This window comes from Microcebus murinus, chromosome 16, assembly GCF_040939455.1.
Source record: "Microcebus murinus isolate Inina chromosome 16, M.murinus_Inina_mat1.0, whole genome shotgun sequence".
NCBI classification, from domain to species: domain Eukaryota; kingdom Metazoa; phylum Chordata; class Mammalia; order Primates; family Cheirogaleidae; genus Microcebus; species Microcebus murinus.
The window spans coordinates 31008631-31028822 of record NC_134119.1 but is presented as its reverse complement, the minus strand read 5'-3'; the positions used below and the strand labels follow the sequence as shown (position 1 = coordinate 31028822).

At 49.1% G+C, this 20192-nt stretch overlaps 1 protein-coding gene across 4 annotated transcripts in view; it reads right to left on the bottom strand.

Moving 5' to 3' along the window:
- Positions 1 to 5252: 5252 nt before the first annotated feature.
- The window catches only part of ZNF341 (zinc finger protein 341), a 38209-nt gene continuing 23269 nt past the window's right edge, over positions 5253 to 20192 (bottom strand). For 3 of the 4 annotated variants that reach the window (XM_012754925.3, XM_012754922.3, XM_012754923.3), the window contains 5 exons: positions 17050 to 17146; positions 14739 to 14871; positions 10551 to 10662; positions 10212 to 10282; positions 5253 to 8080 (listed from right to left, as the gene is read on the bottom strand). In XM_012754925.3, coding sequence (XP_012610379.2) covers positions 7551 to 8080; positions 10212 to 10282; positions 10551 to 10662; positions 14739 to 14871; positions 17050 to 17146 — 943 coding nt within the window. In that variant the 3' untranslated portion in view covers positions 5253 to 7550. The remainder of the gene's footprint in view (positions 8081 to 10211; positions 10283 to 10550; positions 10663 to 14738; positions 14872 to 17049; positions 17147 to 20192) is intronic. The other variant, XM_076011038.1, reaches the window with a different exon arrangement.

Sequence of the window (20192 nt, the reverse complement as noted above, 5' to 3'; positions counted from 1 at the left end):
CAATGGGAACCTAATACACATCCTCACTGGCCTTCCTGTCTCCATTCTTACTCTTTCCAGCTCGTTTTTTACATGGCAGCTAAAGGAGTCCTTTAAAAAAGATGTCAGATCCAGTTACTGCACAGCTCACCACCCTCCAATGGCTCTTCATGTCCCTCAGAGTAAAAGCTAAAGTCCTTTAAATGTCCCTTAAGTCCCTACATGATCCTCTCATTACCTCCGTGCCCTCTTCCTTTATAGCGCCTCACTCCAGCCACAGTGGCCTCTCTGCCATTTCTCAAACATACCAGGCACCCCCTGTATTCCCTAAACCTCTACTCACCTCATTTTTTTTTGTTTGTTTTTCTACAGTACTCATCGCCTTCTAACATGTTACGTAACTTACTTATTTACTCTGTTGTTTATCTTCTGGTTCCTCCACATGGTATCTCTATAGATCATTGTTTTGCTCATGATGTGTCATCAATGTCTAGAACTGTGCCTGGCACATAGTAAGTGCTCAATAAATATTTGTTAGATGAATAAATTAATGGACTGAGGTAGCGATGACCTGGGAGGCAGCCTTGCCATGATGAGACCCTGGACAAGACCCCTTCTCACTTTGGACCTTGGTTTGTTCTCTGTGATTCTACAAAGGACCCAAGGCCCTGAAGTTGGGCCTTGTACTCCTGCCTCAGGGGTCTGTGTCTAAGTATAGGCCAGGAACTTTTGGCAAATAGGAGGTCACCCCCACCCTGATCACACCACCCTTTAGGCCCTGAGACCCATGGGGATCACTTGCTGGCAGCCTGGGGGGTTGGGAGCACCTGCAGCTGCCACCTCTCTCCCTCCTCCTCAGGGGAGACAAAACTGGTCCAACTGGTTCTCCTGGGCCACAGGGACACCTGCTCTGTCAACCGAGACTTCCAACTCACTGCCTCAGCCATTTGTCCCAGATATTCTTTGCTTTCTCTTCAGATAAAGGAATGTGTCCTTTATATCAGACCTTACTTCCCAGGACTTTGGGTAAATCATTTCTCAGCCTACAATGGCAGATTCTTACTGGGAAAAACTCACCCTTGGCCTCCCTAGGGTAGTGGGAGGGGATGGGTAAAGAGGGCCTTGTTCTCTCAAAGTACTGTTGTTCATTCATTCAACAAATATTGATCGAACAATTCCTGAGCGGTTCCTAGACACTGTGGATGCATGGGTGAACAAAACAGATAAAAGTCCCTGCCTTTGTGGACTTTTTGTTTCTAGTAAAGATGACAGATAATAAAGAAATGTCTAACATAATGTCAAGGATGATGAATAAAAATAAAACAGGAGAAGGAACTGGAGAATGATGGGGTTGGAGGCTATTGTAGACAGATTGGCCAAGGAAGGCCTCTATGAGGAAATGACTTTCAGACAGAGGTGAATAGAAGAAGGGAGCCTGCCATAGATTAAGCCTTCTTAATCTGCAGGAAGAGCATTTGGGACAGAGGGAATAGCAAGTGCAAAGGCTCTGAGGCAGGAATGAGCTCAGTTGATGGAGGAGGAGCAAGAAGACAGGTGTGGCTGGGATGACAGGAGAGAAGGAAAGAGCAGTGGAAGACAAGGTTGAAGAGTTAGGTAGGGGCCACATTGTGTAGAGCCTTGAAATCTATGGGGGAAACACTGGATTTCATTTGGGGAGAGATCAGAAGCCACTGGAGAATTTTAAACAGGAAAATGGCATAGTCTGATTCAGGCTCTAGAAGGATCCCTTGGGCTGCTAGAAAGAGAATGGATCATGGTGGGGAAAGAGAAAAAGCAAGGAGACCAGAGAGAGGCTGGTGCAGCTGTCTGTGCTAGAGAGCCTGGCAGCCTGGACCAGGTAGTAGTAGCCAAGGTGATGGGCAGTGGTCAGAGCATAGGAAAAGTAGTTATAAATAAAACCCTGACCCATCAGAGCTAGTGAGAGCTTTAGAGATTCTAAAGCAAGGGATGAACTTTGGAGTCAATAGGTCCTGGGTTTCAAGCCCAGTTCCATACATTCTGGCTGGGAGTCCTTGGCAGGTTGCTACACCTCTCTGAGCCTTTGTTTCTCCACCTGTAAAATGGGCATGATAAGACCGCTTGCCTCCAAGGGGTGTCTTGAGGATTCAGGGACATGTAGCACCGAACTTGGCACTAAGTACGCACTCAATAAATTTAGCCATGACTCAACCCCCCACATTTGCTGATAGAGAAACTGCCGTCAGCTAGCTTAGAGGCAGACAGAGAATCGGAAGAGAAGGCAGGAATTAAGCAGGATTTACAGGGTTCCCTAAGCCATATACCCACGGAGTCCAGACAGTAAGATTGAGTAAAATGAGCATGGAACATGAAAAATCATGTGGCCCTGTCTGGCCATCTTGTTTTCCTACTTTTGAGAGATTTAAGAACTTAGAAATACTTCTCAGGCTGGGCGTGGTGGCTCACACTTACAATCCTAGCACTCTGGGAGGCTGAGGTGGGAGGATCACTTGAGGTCAAGGAGTTCGAGAGCCTGAGCAAGAGTGAGACCCCCATCTCTAAAAAAAATAAAAAATAAAAAGTTTTAAAAAATGAAATATTTCTCCACTCTAGGTCAACACAAGTACAGTAAATAGCAACTGACAGGCAGCTGCAATGTCAGAGAGACAGCAGGAAAGAACAAGGATTATGGACATCTGTAAAGCACATGCCCATCTAAGGGGCTGGCTAGCCCCGCTCCACCTGACTGCTGCCCCACTGTGCCAGATACCCCATTTTCCATAGAAGAAACCCAGATTTTTATGTCCCAATTTTTAATTACATTTTCTAATTGCTTCCGGAGTATAGGAACATAATAAATTTGTATATATTGGTCCTGCTATTATTTCAGCACCCTTGCTACTATCTCACCCTTTCCAATCCCTACACAGTTTCTTTCTTTTTCCTGCTGTATTGCTCTGTATTGCTGGCCAGGCCTCTAATGTACTGTTGGAGTCACAACAGCAGGCATCTTTATCTTATTTCTGAAACAGAGAAAATATATCTCACATTTCACCATGGCAGTACATTTTAAATTTATTTTTAAATGTTGGCTCATTTTGTCAAACATTGTGAATGGCAAAACGTCTGTAGGCTGCATTCAACCCATGGGCTGCCAATTTGTGATCTCTGCCTTACCTGAATTACTTCCCTGAATTGTGACAACAACCTCATTGGGTAGGTACTATTATTCTCCCCATTGATGTGAGGTTCAGAGGAGTGAAGTGACTCGCCACAGTCACATAGCTGGGAAGGGGCAGAGCTAGGATTCAAACCCACCTCTGTCCAATGCCAAAGTCTATGATCTTTCTGAGTGAAGAGTGGGACCTAGGCCAAGCCCCTCTTTATGCTACACCCTCCAGCATCTTCGGGCTCTGTGAGGGGCCCTGGGGTCCTGGAGCAGCTCTGTCACCAATTCTCTGTGACCTTTGGCCAATGGCCTTCCCCTCTCTGGGCCTCAGTCTCCTTATCTGCTAACCTAGGAAGGGCTCACCTATAGGATCCCCAATATTGTCACAGTTTTCTCCCTTGCAGTCCAACTGTACATCTTTTTTTTTTTTTAAGGGTGGGGAGTTGTGAGGAGGGGTGCTCAGTTGCCTTGTTTTTTTTGTTGTTGTTATTGTTTTGTTTTACCATTTAAGTATTTCTTTATTCATTTTAACTGAAACTTTGTACTGTTTCATCAACATCTCCTTATTTCCCCCTTAGGCAATTTAAGTGTTCATTTCAGTGGCATTAGGTACATTCACATTGTTGCGCAACCACCACCACCATCTGTCTTCAGAGCTCTTTTATCTTGCAAAATTGACACTCTGTCCCCATTAAACACTAACTGCCCTCCTCCCCTAGCCCCTGGCACCCACCATTCCATTTTCTGTCTCTGTGAATCCAACTAATTCAGATATGAGGTACCTCATATGAGGTACCAGATATGAGGTACCCAGGTATCTCATATAAACAGAATCATTCAGTATTTGTCTTTTTGTGACCGGCTTATTTCACTCAGCATAATGTCCTCAAGGTTCATCCATGTTGTGGCATGTGTCGGAATTTCCTTCCGTTTTGAGGCTGAATAATATTCCAGTGTATGTCTATAGCACAGCTGTTTATCCACTCAGCTGTTGTGAATAATGCAGCTAAGAACATTCGGGTGCAAATATCTCAAGACCCTACTTCTCATTCTTTTGGTTATATACCCAGAAGTGGGATTACTGGATCAAACAGTAATTGTATATTTAATTTTCGGAGGAATCACCATCTTATTTTCCGCAGTGGCTGCGCCATTTTGCATTCCCACCAGCAGTGTGCAAGGGTTCCAATTTCTGCCCACATTCACCCACAGACTTGTTGTGTTGTGTGTTTTTGATAGTGGCCGTCCTAGTGAGTGTGAGATGGTATCTCATTGTGGCTTTGATTTTCATTCCCCTAATATCCATGCCTTCCGCAGTGTGGCACGGCAGCTCTTCCCATCAAGAGGTGAAGTCTGTGGTGGTTTCATGCCTTGCTTTGGTCATGAGCATGTGATGAGAGTGAGGCTGTGCCCATTGCAAGTCCAGGCCCAAGAGGTCCTGCAGGCCTCCACTGTCTCATCAGAAAGTGTCCCGCTGCACCAGGAGCACGTCCAAGCCACCTGCCGCCATCCGTCTGCGCAGCCGGGAGGGAGCGGGAGGGCACAGGGCTCCACCGCCAGGAGGGCGCCTGCCTTGTTTGTTTTTCTTGAGATAGAGTCTCACTCTGTCACCCTGGGTAGAGTGCAGTGGCATCACTGTAACCTCCAACTTCTGGGCTCTAAGCAATCCTTCTACTTCAGCCTCCCCGGTAGCTGGGACTACAGGCACACACCACAATGCCTGGTTGGGTTTCCCCCCCCCCCTTTCTTTTTGGTAGAGATGGAGTCTCACTCTTGCTCAGGCCTCGGCCTCCCAAAGTGCTAATTTTACAGGCGTGAGCCACTGCGCCTGGCCCCAACTCTGTATCTTTTAAATATTAGAGCTTATCTAGGTTTGTCCCTTATTCTGTGGCCTGGCTCTGTCCCTTACATGTGGCTTGACTTTGGGCTGCTTGGTCTTGATGTGCCTGTTGCACATCAGCTGCAAAATGGGATTAAAAGTAGCATCTACTTCAAAGTGCTTGGGACAGTGCCAGGCATGTGAGAGGTGCCTAATAAATGTTAGTTCTGGTAAATCTGCATGCATGTGTACACTGACAAGAAAAAGCAACAGAAATACAACTTAAATAGTCATAGAATGGAGATGTGGTTTTTAATATTTCCTTTAATGTCATTATTACAATTTTTTAAAATCTTATACTGTCCCCCATGACTCTTCCCTTATCCACAGAAGAAAGTACAAATTCTTTTTTTTTTTGAGACAGAGTCTCACTTTGTTGTCCAGGCTAGAGTGAATGCCGTGGCGTCAGCCTAGCTCACAGCAACCTCAAACTCCTGGGCTTGAGTGATCCTTCTGCCTCAGCCTCCCGAGTAGCTGGGACTACAGGCATGCGCCACCATGCCCGGCTAATTTTTTACATATATATATCAGTTGGCCAATTAATTTCTTTCTATTTATAGTAGAGACGGGGTCTCGCTCTTGCTCAGGCTGGTTTTGAACTCCTGACCTTGAGCAATCCGCCCGCCTCGGCCTCCCAAGAGCTAGGATTACAGGCGTGAGCCACAGCGCCCGGCCCGAAAGTACAAATTCTTTAACATTCAAGGCTCACTCCTTTTTGACATCAACCCCTATCTCAACAGAGCAAAGTGGCTAAGAGCATGTGGAGGCAGGCCACGCTGCCTTGAATCCCAGCTCTGTGGCTTACTGTGTGAGTTTGGGCAAGGAACTCTGCCTCTCTGTGCCTACGTTTCCTCAACTGTAAAATAAGGAAAGTAACAGCACTGACCTGGTAGGCTGAGGCAATGTGACACTGTCCATCACGTGGAGAAGACTTGAAGAATCAGCAATTATCATTATCCACCTACTCCAAAACCTCTGGTCACCCTGGACCATCCAGGGTGTTCACCATGGCCCCAGAACACAACTGGCTCTGCACTGTCACACTTCAGGGTCTTTGCTCGTGCCTTGCTCTTACCTGGCATGCCTTCCCCTATCTGCCCATCCATCAAAGCACTCCGTGCCAAGGCCCAGCCCAAATAGCATCCCCTCTGAGACTTCCTGTCCCCATCAGTCCCCCTCTGGCCTTCTTGCAGGCTGGTATACTGAAAGACCTCAACCCCATCCACTGTCCCTATTGCCGCACTATACCCTTCCTGAGCATGTGGGAAGTCGGGCCTGGCTCTGAGCTCCAGCCTTGGGTCCCAACACAGATGTCTGAGGGACATGCCAGCCTTCAAAGACACTCAGTCCATCAACCTGAATCAGACCTCCCTGCCACGTAATGGAGGCAGTGTGGCCCAGAAGAGTGGCTGCGAAGATACCTGGGGAAACATTGGTCCAGGCCCCTTTTCTCCTTCCTGCTTCCCACCTGGAGGAGCTAGGGAGGTGGAGGGGAGTGCTACATGTAGGGGCATCAGTGCACACAGACACCCACCCACTTGAGGGACTTCTGACTCTGGTCAGAGCTTGATGCTTAAGGGTTTGGGGTGAGGCCCAGGATTCAGAATTTTCACAAGCAAGTGTAAACCCCTTTCCCCGGATGTTCCTATGGACCATGTTCTGTAATAACTGTTCTAGAACACCAAACCTGCTCCTACCTTTATGACCTCCTCATGGCTATCAGTGTGCAAGGGACCATGGGATCCCCTGAGCCCTCACATGCTTTAAGGAGGAGTGCTGCCACCTAGGGGCTAAGAAAAAAACTGCTATGGTTTGAGCCAAGCCGTTCGGACACACGTGATAAAAACATTTATTGAGCACTTTCTGAATGCTGGGCACCATGCCAAGCTCTTTGCACACTTCATCATACTGGGTCCCCATGACAACCCTATGAGGTAGTACTATCATAAGCCCCATTGTACAGATGAGGAACACGGGGCTCAGAGAGGTGAAGTGACCTGCCTAAGATCACACAGCAAGTGTGTGGCAACTCTTGGATTTGAAGCCAGATTTGGCTCATAGCTGCACTCTAGCCACAATACTTGAGTGTCTCCTGAAAGCCTACATCGCAGAGTTGTCTGAGGACACTGTGAGGAACCGTCTGTTAAAAGGTCCAACAGATAAGGATAGGACTCCGACCATGTCAGGCCTCCCGCAGAGCAGCTGACTAGAGGCCACCCCCAGGCAGCCTGGAGGAGGGGTAGGTGGGACCATCCTGTCTTCTCTCTAAGGTAACCCTGGGCTGCTCAGGCTCCAACCATCTCTCTTGCCATCACTCCATCCAGAAACCACAGGCAGTCCTGCCCTAGATCCCAGAATGCTGCAGGGCTTTCCAGCAGGACGGACACAGGAGAGCGGCCACAGGCCAAGGTTTATGAATGACATTCAAAAGGACTTCCGCAAATGGCTCACTTCCATTGGGAAGGATCTCTTGTCTTCCCCCAGAAGCCCTGGGCTCAATCGTAAGCATCAGGCCAGCCCGTGGGAGCACACATCCCAGGTCTGTCACTCTGAAGCCTGGATGTAGACAGGCACAGCAAGCATGGCACAGGGGCCCTCGGCCCCAGCCTGCAGCTCTGCCAGTGCCAGGTTGGAGCCCAGCCCTTCAGCATGTCCAGGCACCACCAGCTCAGGTTCTCCGCCCACCGTGCCACCCACTACAATGGACAGCACAGCATCCGGCTCTGCGAAGGGTGGCTTGCCTGGGGCAGCTTCAGGCACTGGCCCAGCCCCTGTGTCCTTCAGCTCCTCCAGCCCCAGCGGGTCAGGCAAGGGGGTCACTACCTTGCACCCACCACTGCTGCTACTGCGGGGAGCTGCCCTCCTCCGGGGGGGCCGCCGGGCTTGCAGGTCCTTGTCTTTTTGGGGGCCAAGGTGGCAGCAATGATCCTTGAGGTATTTGTGGCGAGAAAAGCCCTTGGCACAGCCAGCACAGCGGAACTTGTAGTTGCCAGTGTGGACGCGCTGGTGCTCGGTGAGGTGGGCACGGCGGCTGAAGGACTTGCTGCACAGGGCACATTTGTGGAGCTTCATGCCTGGGGGACGAGGGGAAGTCAGTGAGAAGCACCCCACACCTCACGCTGCCACACTGCCCTGCACTGGGATCCAGTCTCTTGCCCTGCGAGCATCTGTGGGATCTCGCTGGAGTGTCCTCCACACTTATCTACCGTCTCCCAGCCACTCGCTCTGTGCTGGCCATGCTCACTCTCCTCTCACGCACCACACTGGGTCCTGCCCCCGGGCCTTTGCACTTGCTGTTCTCTCTCCACTCAATCTCTAAACCTTGGCTGACTTTCTCACCTGGATGACAGGGCAGTAACTTCCTCACTGGTCTGCCTGTCTCACCCTGGGCCCTTCAGACCAGTCCCCACAGGGCGGCTAGAGACGTCTTTGTAACACACACACACACACACACACAATCATGACATTCCCTGTGCAAACCCCCGACTGGTTCTCCAAGTTTCCCACAAGCATGGTACTGTATGACCATGCCCTTCACCTCTCAGCCCCATCTCCCCTCTCTGCCCATTCCCCCAGTCCCTCCCTGCCTTGAGGCCAGCCCTCACCCTAGAAAGCTATTTCCTTCTCATCCCTCCAGACTCAGGTGTCCTGTCACCTTCTCAGGAGGACTTCCCTGATGCCTGCACCTTCATGCTCCGCCTATCCCTGTGTTTATTTCTGTCATTGCATTGAGTGTACCTTGCTGTTATGTATTCATCCATCCGTGGGTTATTTTCAGTCGCCTGCACTAAATATGTTAAGCTTCCCCAAGAGGGCAGAGTAGGGTTCGGCCTGCCTGATGCTCTCCCAGCACACCCACAGCCTGACACCTGGTCAGTTCCCAAGAGTCACTCACTGAATGAATCACTGGTGCCTCCAGGACTCCCATGAAGTCAGCTCTAGTCCACACTCAATCTGGACCAGGTACCTTTCACAAATGCCTTCAGGCCCCTCAGCCTCCTTGGGATGGAGGCTCAGAGAGGGGTAGTGACTTGCCTGAGGCCACCCGGCAGGAACATGGCAGCACCAAGACTCAACCCCAGGCCCTCTGTCTCCAAGTCTGTGATCTACTCTCCCAGTTTTCAAACTTCCTTTAGCCACTGAATCCTTTCTGTAAACCAGCAGTTCTCAAACAGGGGTGACTGTACCCCTAGAGGATTTTTGACAATGCCTGCAGACATTTTTGGTTGTCACAATGTGTTGGGGGGAGGAGTGCCACTGACACCTAGTGGGTAACTAGGGATGCTGCTAAACATCCTACAGGGCACATGGCAGCCCCCTATGACAGAATTATCTGACCCAAAATGTCATTGGTGGCAGGGTTGAAAAACCCTGTGCAAAACCAAATGGCATGGCCAGGCGTGGTGGCTCACACTTGTAATCCTAGCAGTCTGGGAGGCCGAGGCAGGTGGATTGCTCAACGTCAGGAGTTTGAAACCAGCCTGAGCAAGAATGAGACCCCGTCTCTACTATAAATACAAAGAAATTAATTGTCCAACTAATATATATATATAGAAAAAATTAGGCCAGGCGTGGTGGCTCACACCTGTAATCAATCCTAGCACTCTGGGAGGCCAAGGCGGGCGGATTGCTCGAGGTCAGGAGTTCCAAACCAGCCTGAGCAAGAGCAAGACCCCGTCCCTACTATAAATAGAAAGAAATTAATTGGCTAACTAATATATATAAAGAAAATGAGCCGGGCATGGTGGCACATGACTGTAGTCCCAGCTATTCGGGAGGCTGGGGCAGTAGGATCGCTTGAGCCCAGGAGTTTGAGGTTTCTGTGAGCTAGGCTGATGCCACGGCACTCACTCTAGCCTGGGCAATAGACCCTGCTCTGCCCTACTGCGAGGCACCTGCTTGGCCAGATCCAGACCTGGTTGGAATCTGATCCCTGATCCACACTCCATCAGACTGGGCACTGCTCTGGTTTAGTTATCTCAGCTTCCTCCTTGGACTGGGGGACCGTGTCTGATTCATCTCACCCTAAGGTTCCCAGCAAAGGCCTAGCTTATAGACCACATGAGCGAGAGTCTGTTGGCTGGAATGCACCATGCAAAGAAAATAAGCCTCATGGGATGTATCTGCTCTTTCTCCTCCTGGAGGGTCTGTCCCGGGGAACTGGAGCTGAACCAGACCCTCCCGGCAGGCCCACGCGCCCCTTACCAGAGTGGGAGAGGATGTGAGCCTTCAGCTTGTCCGGCCGGTTGAACTCCTTACTGCAGCCTGTGTGTGCCCTAAAACCCAAAGCCACGGTCAAGGGGAGCTCCCCAAGCTTAGGACCCTCTTGCTGGCCCCTCTGATATTCCTGGGCATGAGGGACACCCTTGTCTACCCTAAGGGTTGGGCAAGGAAGTAGGATGGAGAGTGAGGTCGGCAGGGCCCAGAGATAAAAGGAGAGAGGCCTTCTACCCTCAGGCCTGACTTTCTGTCCCAACTTCCCTGGGGATCCCTCTGAGGACCCTGTCCCCCTCCCTGTCCCCCTCCATGGCCGTCTCTACTCACGAGAAGGGGCATTTGTATTTCTTGAAGGGCTCGTGGATCAGCATGTGTCTCTTCAGTTTGTCCTTGCGGTTGAATGCAGACTCGCACACTGAGCACTTGTAGGGCTTCTCACCTGCAGGAGACGGACAGGGAGAGTGAATGTCCCATAAGGAGTCCGAATGCGGAGCACAGGGTCCCCACTGGGCCTCTCAGGGCAGCAGCTCCTCTAGGGAGGTGGCCTGGGGGAAAACAGCCTCGCTCATTCCGCATGACTTTGTTTTGCCAGGCAGAGGAGGGGCTGTTGCAGATAGGGTGGTCAGCAGTGAGGGGAGACCGCAGTTGCAAGGGAGCAGGCCACGTGGAGACATGGGAGAGGGTCCCAGCCCAGAAGGGAGAGCAAGCGCAAACGCCCCAAGGTAGGAGCACCTCGGATGATGTCTGAGGCACAACAGGGAGGCCAGTGTGGCCAGAACAGAGGGTGTGGAGGGAGAACAAGGCAGGAGATGAGGTTAGTGAGGCAGCCGGGACCTACTGGGAGGACCTGGGAGGCCAAGCTAAGGACTTCGGCTTTTACTCTGAGCCAGATGGGAAGTCACGAGAGGCTCTGAGCAGAGGAGAGAGAGGATCTGACTCAAGGGTTTTTTTTTTTGTTTTGTTTTGTTTTGAGACAGAGTCTCGCTTTGTTGCCCAGGCTAGAGTGAGTGCCATGGTGTCAGCCTAGCTCACAGCAACCTCAAACTCCTGGGCTCAAGCAATCCTTCTGCCTCAGCCTCCCAAGTAGCTGGGACTACAGGCATGAGCCACCATGCCCGGCTAATTTTTTCTATATATATTAGTTGGCCAATTAGTTTCTTTCTATTTATAGTAGAGACGGGGTCTCGCTCTTGCTCAGGCTGGTTTCGAACTCCCCACCTCGAGCAATCCGCCCGCCTCGGCCTCCCAGAGAGCTAGGATTACAGGCGTGAGCCACCGCGCCCGGCCTGACTCAAGGTTTTAACAGGCTCCCTCTGGCTGCCTGTGGAGGACAGACCGACAAGGGTGAGGGTGGAGGACAGTGCGACAGAGAGGGAAGTGGTCTAGACGGGCTCCACTGGGAGAGTGGAATGGGCAGCCCTTGCCCATGGATTGGCCGTGGGGTGTACGAAGAAGAGAGGAGTCAAGGGTGAGTGTGACGTGCAGCCTCAGGAGCAGTGTGGACGGTCGTGGCATTTACTGCAATGGGGCACACCATGGGGGAGGAGGAATCTCACCTTATCTAACGGAACCCTTGCAACAAACCATGAGGTAAGTAGTAATACCAACATTACCCCCATTTTATAGACGAGAAGACTGAAGTTCAGGGAGGTGAACTGACTGGCTCGTGGCCTACACCTAAGATTCCAGCCCGGCAGTGTGATCCAGAGCCCGCCTAAGCTACCCCAGATCTCCCTACTGCTAAACCCACCTGGGGACAAGGAAGAGTATGGGGGAGGAAGGGCAGCTGTCACCCAATGGGTGTCAGGGGTTACCTGAGGAGCCCACAGGAAATCAAGGGAGTTGCCTACAAAGCTCCTTTTGGTCACAATCTGCCCTTTGGAAAAGGGCTGTTCCTGGGCTGTTATTAATTTCCTGCCATTATTTCCTGTCTATTCTCCCTCTGGAATTAATAAGGTACTTTTGAAAAATGCCAACCCAGTTGATTTGGAAATTCTGGTCCTTACAATGGAATGCTCTGCAGTCATTAAAAAGATTAAGGTCAGTCGGGCGCGGTGGCTCATGCCTGTAATCCTAGCACTCTGGGAGGCCGAGGCGGGCGGATTGCTCGAGGTCAGGAGTTCGAAACCAGCCTGAGCAAGAGCAAGACCCTGTCTCTACTATAAATAGAAAGAAATTAATTGGCCAACTAATATATATAGAAAAAATTGGCCGGGCATGGTGGCACATGCCTATAGTCCCAGCTACTCAGGAGGCTGAGGCAGTAGGATTGCTTGAGCCCAGGAGTTTGAGGTTGCTGTGAGCTAGGCTGACGCCACAGCACTTACTCTAGCTTGGGCAACAAAGCGAGACTCTGTCTAAAAAAAAAAAAAAAAAAAAAAAAAAAAAAAAAAAAAAGATTAAGGTCAATCTGTGTTTCCTGATCTGGACAAACCTCCCAGACATATCGCCAGGAGAGAAAGAAAGCTGTAGAACAGCTTAACACAGTCCCATTTTTGTTAGAAAAAATACAATCCCACACCACCAAATGCCCTAGCCGTGTGTGTCTGTATATATATTGAACCTGCAGGGAGAAGGGTGTGGGGGAGGGAAACACACCAAATTGGCAGTAGCAATTAGGATTTGAAGGAGGAATTTAACATTTTACTCTATGTACTTTTATGGTGCTCCCATGTTTATAAGCACATATTACTTTTTTTTTTTTTCTTTTTTTGGCCAGGCGTGGTGGCTCACACCTGTAATCCTAGCACTCTGGGAGGCCGCGGCAGGTGGATTGCTCGAGGTCAGGAGTTCAAAACCAGCCTGAGCGAGACCCCGTCTCTACTAAAAATATAAATAAATTAATTGACCAACTAAAAATATATATACAAAAAATTAGCCGGGCATGATGGCGCATGCCTGTAGTCTCAGCTACTCGGGAGGCTGAGGCAGTAGGATTGCTTGAGCCCAGGAGTTTGAGGTTGCTGTGAGCTATACTGATGCCACAGCACTCTAGCCCGGGCAACAGAGTGAGACTCTGTCTCAAAGAAAAAAAAAAGAATTAAAAAAAGCACATATTACTTTTGAATAATAATTTTAAGAACCATAAAGAGAGCAATTTGGTAATATCTACCAAAATTAACTTCTTTTTCTTTCTTTTTTTTTTAAGAGATAGGGTCTCTCATCTGTCGCCCAGGCTAGAGTGCAAGCCAGGCCTGATCATAGCTCGCTGCAACCTCAAACTCCTGGGCTCAAGCCATCCTCCTGCCTCAGCCTCCTGAGTAGCTGGGACTACAGGCGCACACCACCACACCTGGCTAATTTTTTAAGTTTTTTGTAGAGATGGGATCTTGCTATGTTGCCCAAGCTGATCTTGAACTCCTGGTCTCAAGTGATCCTCCCACCTCTGCCTCCTAAAGTGTTGGGATAACAGGTGTGAGCTACCACGCTCATCCTCTTTTTTATTGTGCCAAAATATATGTAATATAAAATTTACCTTTTTAGCCATCTTTAAGTGTACAGTTCAGTGGCATTAAGTACATTTGCACTGTTGTGCAACCACCACCATCATTCATCTCTAGAACTTTTCACCATCCCTAACTGAAATGCAGTGCTGCACATTCATTTTTTTTTGAGACAGAGTCTCCTTTGTTGCCCTGGCTAGAGTGAGTGCCGTGGCGTCAGCCTAGCTCACAGCAACCTCAAACTCCTGGGCTCAAGCAATCCTCCTGCCTCAGCCTCCCAAGTAGCTGGGACTACAGGCATGCACCACCATGCCCGGCTAATTTTTTGTATATATATTTTTAGTTGGTCAATTAATTTCTTTCTATTTTTAGTAGAGACAGGGTCTCGCTCAGGCTGGTTTTGAACTCCTGACCTCGAGCAATCGGCCCGCCTCAGCCTCCCAGAGTGCTAGGATTACAGGCGTGAGCCACCACGCCCGGCTTGCACATTCATTTTAACTCAGCATTTCCACTAAGAACATACACTACAAATATACTCCGAAAAGCTCACCAAGGGACCCACACTACATTGTGTGTGCAAACTAATAGCTGAAAAATGACTTAAGGGTTCGTCCCTAGAGAGCTGGCTAAATATCAGACAAAAAGTCCACAGAAGACCGCTATACAGCTGTGAAAAAGCAGGTGCTGTTACAGAATAAGGTATATTGATAAGAAAAAAGGGCACGTACGTTATATTATGTGCCTACTTTTATAAAAGTAAGCAAGTGTGCTATACAGATATAAAATTAAACCAGAATAGCCCAGACTAGACCACTAATAGCAGTTACTTTTGCAGAAGGGAATTAGGAGGATTTTTGCCAACTGTAAACTACAAGTCACAACCTGTTGGTGGTTATTTTAAAAACTAAAACTGAATAGGACAAAACAGAAAATACTGAGAAGTTTGGCGCAGGGAATGTGCTGATCATTTGTGTGTTACAGCTGCCCCGTGGGGAACGGTCTGAGGGAGAGGGGGAGAGGGAGGGGAAGGGAAGGGGGCTGGGCAGGAGTTGGTGGAGGGCAGGGCACCCACCTGAGTGGATGTGAGCGTGCAGTTTGAGGTAGTGCTTCCGCAGGAAGAACTTCTTGCATACCTGGCACTTGAACCTGCCCCCATTGCCGTGGGTGGGCAGGTGACGCCGCAGGTAGCGTTCACAAGGAAACACCTGGAAGAAGAGAGTGTGGGTTTCAAGTCTGGTTCACCAGGCCCCTCTTCCCTTGCCATCCTCTGAGCTCAGCTCAAAAGGCCCGTCGTTCCCGGCCCCTGTGGAGACACCTCCCCTTCTGCCTAGCAGAAGCGAGGGCCCACAGTGTCAGACTCGGCCCTTAGAACTTCATGGCTCCCGCTGCTGACCCACGAGTCCAGCTCAAATGTGCCTGCGCTTCTGCCCAGGATGTTCTTCCCACCCAGAGGGCCTTTCTCTCTTACTCTGACCTCAACTTCAAGACCCAACTCAGTGTCACTGCTTCTCTGAAGCCTTCTCTGACTCCTTGGTGCCATGCTAGGCAAAGCAAATTCTGCCGCTGTCCACCCACACTTTCCGGTCAGCATTTCACCCACTGGATGACAACGCTTTGCTTACACGGGAGCTCTAAGAGGGCAGAGCGGAGCTTTCACTCCCCAGCACAGGGCCTGAGTCAAATGACTAACAAGTAAAGGAATGAATGAAAATGGACAGATAACTAAAGAAATTAATGCAAAGGTAATAAAAAGCAGGAAACACAGAAACCAAAATCTCTTTCCAATCCATTCATTCATTCATTCATTTGGTAGAGCAGAAGTCAAGGGCACAGACCCTACTTGCCCCACTACTTATTGGCCCCATCATTTCCTAGCTGATCTTTCTGTGCCTCAGTTTCTCCATCTGTAAAATGGGGATAATAATAGGATAAATGAGTTGATTCAGGCAAAATGCTCAGAACAGTGATTCTTGCTCAATTCATGATATCTTTTACTTGGATCACAAATTCCAAGTTCAAAATTAGGCTATATAATTAGAAACATCTAGAAGACCAAAGTGAAACCAGGGCTGTCCTGGAAAACATGCCATGTAAGGTTGTAAGACAATGAACAGATTGAAGAAGCAAGTGAAACATACTAAGGGGATATAACCAGCAAAATCCAGGCTGTGGGAAACTCCACAGGACCAATGGCTCAGTTTTTTCAACAAATGGAAGAAAAAAAATGGAGCAATGGTCAAGGAAACTGCAGATTAATAGAAATTTATGGGCTGGGTGCAATGGCTCACGCCTATAATCCCAGCACTCTGGGAGGCCGAGATAGGAGGATCACTTGAGCTCAGGAGTTTGACACCAGCCTGAGTAAAAGCAAAACCCCATCTCTACTAAAAATAGAAAAAATTAGCTGGGCATGGTGGCGCATGCCTGTAGTCCCAGCTACTCAGGAGGCTGAGGCAGGAGGATCACTTGAGCCCAGGAGTTTGAGGTTGCTGTGAGCTAGGCTGATGCCACAGCACTCTAGCTTGGGCAACAGAGCTGAGACTATGTCTCAAAAAAAAAAAAAAAAGAAAGAAAAGAAACTTATGTTGTATCAATCAATAGCAATGTATAGACCTGATTCAAAAAAACTTTCCAAAAGTGATGATCCTTCGAGACACCTGGAAATTGGAACACTTCCTGAATATTTGATGATATATATTAGGAACACTTCAGTGGGGGCTTCCAGACTCACTAATAACAAGGATAAAAACCCATTGGAGGCCGGGCGCTGTGGCTCACGCCTGTAATCCTAGCTCTTGGGAGGCCGAGGCGGGCGGATTGCTCAAGGTCAGGAGTTCGAAACCAGCCTGAGCAAGAGTGAGACCCCGTCTCTACTATAAATAGAAAGAAATTAATTGGCCAACTGATATATATATAAAAAATTAGCCGGGCATGGTGGCGCATGCCTGTAGTCCCAGCTACCCGGGAGGCTGAGGCAGAAGGATCACTCGAGCCCAGGAGTTTGAGGTTGCTGTGAGCTAGGCTGACGCCACGGCACTCACTCTAGCCTGGGCAACAAAGCGAGACTCTGTCTCAAAAAAAAAAACAAAAAAAAAAACCCATTGGAAAGCTAGGAGGCAGCTGCTCAGAGGCTAGGCCTGGCCCCAGGAGAGGCCTCAGCCCACATGGGCCTGTCCTGGCCTGTCTCAGCAGCAGCCCCTCATGGCCACACCTGGAGTGTGACAGCTGGGACAAGCAGCAGGGCTCTTACTCTTCAAAGAGATAGTGTCATCAATGGAGATGTCCTAGAGCCTGACCTGCATGTGCTGAGATAGGAGGGGAGAAGGGAAGGGCAAGGGGTTCACCTACTACCTCCTTGCCCCTCTATGGCCAGTGGCACCCACCTTCTGGCAGTGCAGGCAGGGGAAGTTGTGAGTGGTGGTCTGCAGGTGGTGCTCCAGGGCTTCAGGGGTGGAGTATTTGTTGACACATTTGACACACCTAAGGGGGAAGGAGCAGGAGAGGTGAGAGAGGAGCCCCAGCAGACAAAGGAACCAGCCTCCTGACCCCAAGCTGACATCAGGACACAAAAGCCTATATTTAATTCACTCTCAAATGTGTCCACTGTTCCCCATGGCCACTGCTTCTGTCCTTGTCTGAGCCACAACCATATCTTGCTCAGAGATATACAGTAGCCTCCTCACTGGCCTCTCTGCCCCCTCCTGCCCCCTGAAGCCTGCTCTCCACAGGGCAGCCAGAGGGAGCCTTTAAAAATGAAGATCAGGCTGGGCGCTGTAGTTCACACCTGTAATCCCAGCACTTTGGGAAGCCAGGGTGGAGGACAGCTTGAGCCCTGGAGTTTGAGGTTGCAGTGAGCTATGATGATACCACTGCACTCCAGCCTGGGTGACAGACCAAGACTGTCTCAGAAAAACAGAAAGAAAATCTTTGCTTAAGATGCTCCACCTTGGCCTAGAAGGCCCTCACCCCCACTCTCTGCTCTCAGATGTCATCTTTCTCCACTCCCCACCTTACTCACGCTGCTCTGGCCACCCTGTACGCCTCGATGCACCCTGAACACAACAAGCTCATTCCCACCTCAGGGCCTTTGCACTTGCTGAACCTGTTACCTAAACGCTCTTCCCCAAGTCTTCCCTGGGCAGCGCCATCTCAGCCTTCATGTCTCTGCTCAAATGTCATCTCCTCAAAGAAGCCCTCCTCAGCCACTCATCTCAAGTTGTCCCCCACCACCCACACCCAGCCACTCCCTACTATGTCACCCAGCTCTATTTTCTTCTTAGCACTTATTACCTGAATGATTTTAGTTACTTGCTTATTAGTTATTATCTGTCTCCCCCCTAAGCAAGTGGTCCCTGCTGCAGGGACATCTTTCCTGTTCACAACATGCTCCAAGCACCAGTGAGAATCTGTTACTCGAAGGAGTCCGACAGACAGGGATCCCGGCCTGGCTCCTTTCCATCTCTGACCCTCTCAGTTTTCTCATCTGTAAAATGGGGTATGAGTTCCAAATGGAACTGCCCCATGTTCTTTCTTAAGATTGTCACAGAGTCAAAGGACACAACTGTGCCAAACAACTCATAAAACTGCAAAGCACTACAAACATGGTTTTTATTCTCAAGTTGCTGTGGCTTATATGCCTTCAAAACAGCAGTTTCAGGCCACAACCCACTCCAAAGGAAGAAAAGATACCATCATTGCCCCATCATGAAAACATTTGCCAGAAAATGGACCCATTGACAATGAGATACAGGTGAGGAATGTCACAGACAGGTGGACAATTGATACCAACAACAGAAATGAGGGCCCTGTGGGTCACACACCATTGCTGCCCATGGGAAACCTGGGCCAAGGGCCCCTGCAGTGGTCCTGGGGGACCCCCTCAGACCACACCCTGAAACCACCGCTAAATGCCTCCAGCTGGCAAGAAAGAGGAGGTGGGGTGGGAACAGAGCTACCGGGAGGGCAGAGCCCTAACCAGCTGGTGAGATGGGACAGGACAGAATCTCACAAGCTTCAGGGGGTGGGGGGTGGGGTGGCACGAGGGCGACACAGGTTTGAGTGGGAGGTAGTTTAGCAACAGCCAGGAAAATGAAAACTCCCCGCCAGAAACCCCACCTTCGCTAGGTCATCCAAGGTAACGTCACCAGCAATGGGACAATTCCACATCACATGTCTCCTGATAGGATACCCGGAGAAGGACACGGTGCCACTCGTGATATTCCTGACAAAAGTGCATATCCCGGATCTAATCATGAGGTAAAATCAGGCAAAGTCAAACCCAAACCGAGGACATTCTACAAAATAACTTGTCTGTGCTCTTCAGAAATACCATCAAGGTCAGGAAGGACAAAGACAGAATGAGGAACTGTTCCAGCTTAAATGAGATTAAAGAGACATGACAAATGACTACCACATGTGACCCTGAATTGGAGCTTGGCCAAAAAAAAATTTTTTTCTTTTTCTATAAAGTTGTTATTGGAACAACTGGAAAATTTTGAATAAGGCCTGCAGATAACAGAATTGTACTGATGGGAACTTCCCAATGCTGGTAACTACAGCGTACTGTGCTTTTGTCAAATGTTATCCTTGCTTTTAGAAAATACTGTTGGCAAAGGGTAAAGAGGCATGATGTCTGCAAATTACCATCAAATGCTTGAGAATATGATAAAGCAAATGTGGTAAAATACTTGGGAAAATATTTTTTTCTTTTTTGAGATGGAGTCTCACTCTGTTGCCTGTGCTAGAGTGTCGAGTGTTGGTCTAGCTCACAATAACCTCAAACTCCTGGGCTCAAGTGATCCTCCTGCTTCGGCCTCCCAAGTAGCTGGGACTACAGGCATGCCACCACGCCCAGATAAATTTTTGTTTCTACTTTTAGTCGGCCAGCTAATTTCTTCTATTTTTAGTAGAGACAGGGCCTCACTCTAGGTCAGGCTGGTCTCCTGCCTCAGCCTCCCAGAGTGCTAGAGTTGTAAGAGCTACTGCACCTGGCCCTTTCATATTTTTTAACTATTACACCATAGGCATATAACAATTATTTTTTCAAGCAGGTAATTAATCTTTTTAAAAATCCCCTTTGATTTTTGACCTGCAAAATCACTTATAGAAACTTGAAAACAAGCAAAGATATATGTCCAAAGTTATTCCCTGTTGCATTGTTTATACTAATGACAAACTGGAAATCACCTCATTATTCAGCAATGGGGGATGACTTATATAAATTACAGCACATCTATGTACAATGAGACACTAAGTAGCTGTTTAAAGAACAAGGCAGGCCGGGCGCTGTGGCTCACGCCTGTAATCCTAGCTCTTGGGAGGCCGAGGCGGGCGGATTGCTCAAGGTCAGGAGTTCAAAACCAGCCTGAGCAAGAGCGAGACCCCGTCTCTACTATAAATAGAAAGAAATTAATTGGCCAACTGATATATATATAAAAAAAAAAAATTAGCCGGGCATGGTGGCGCATGCCTGTAGTCCCAGCTACCCGGGAGGCTGAGGCAGAAGGATCACTGGAGCCCAGGAGTT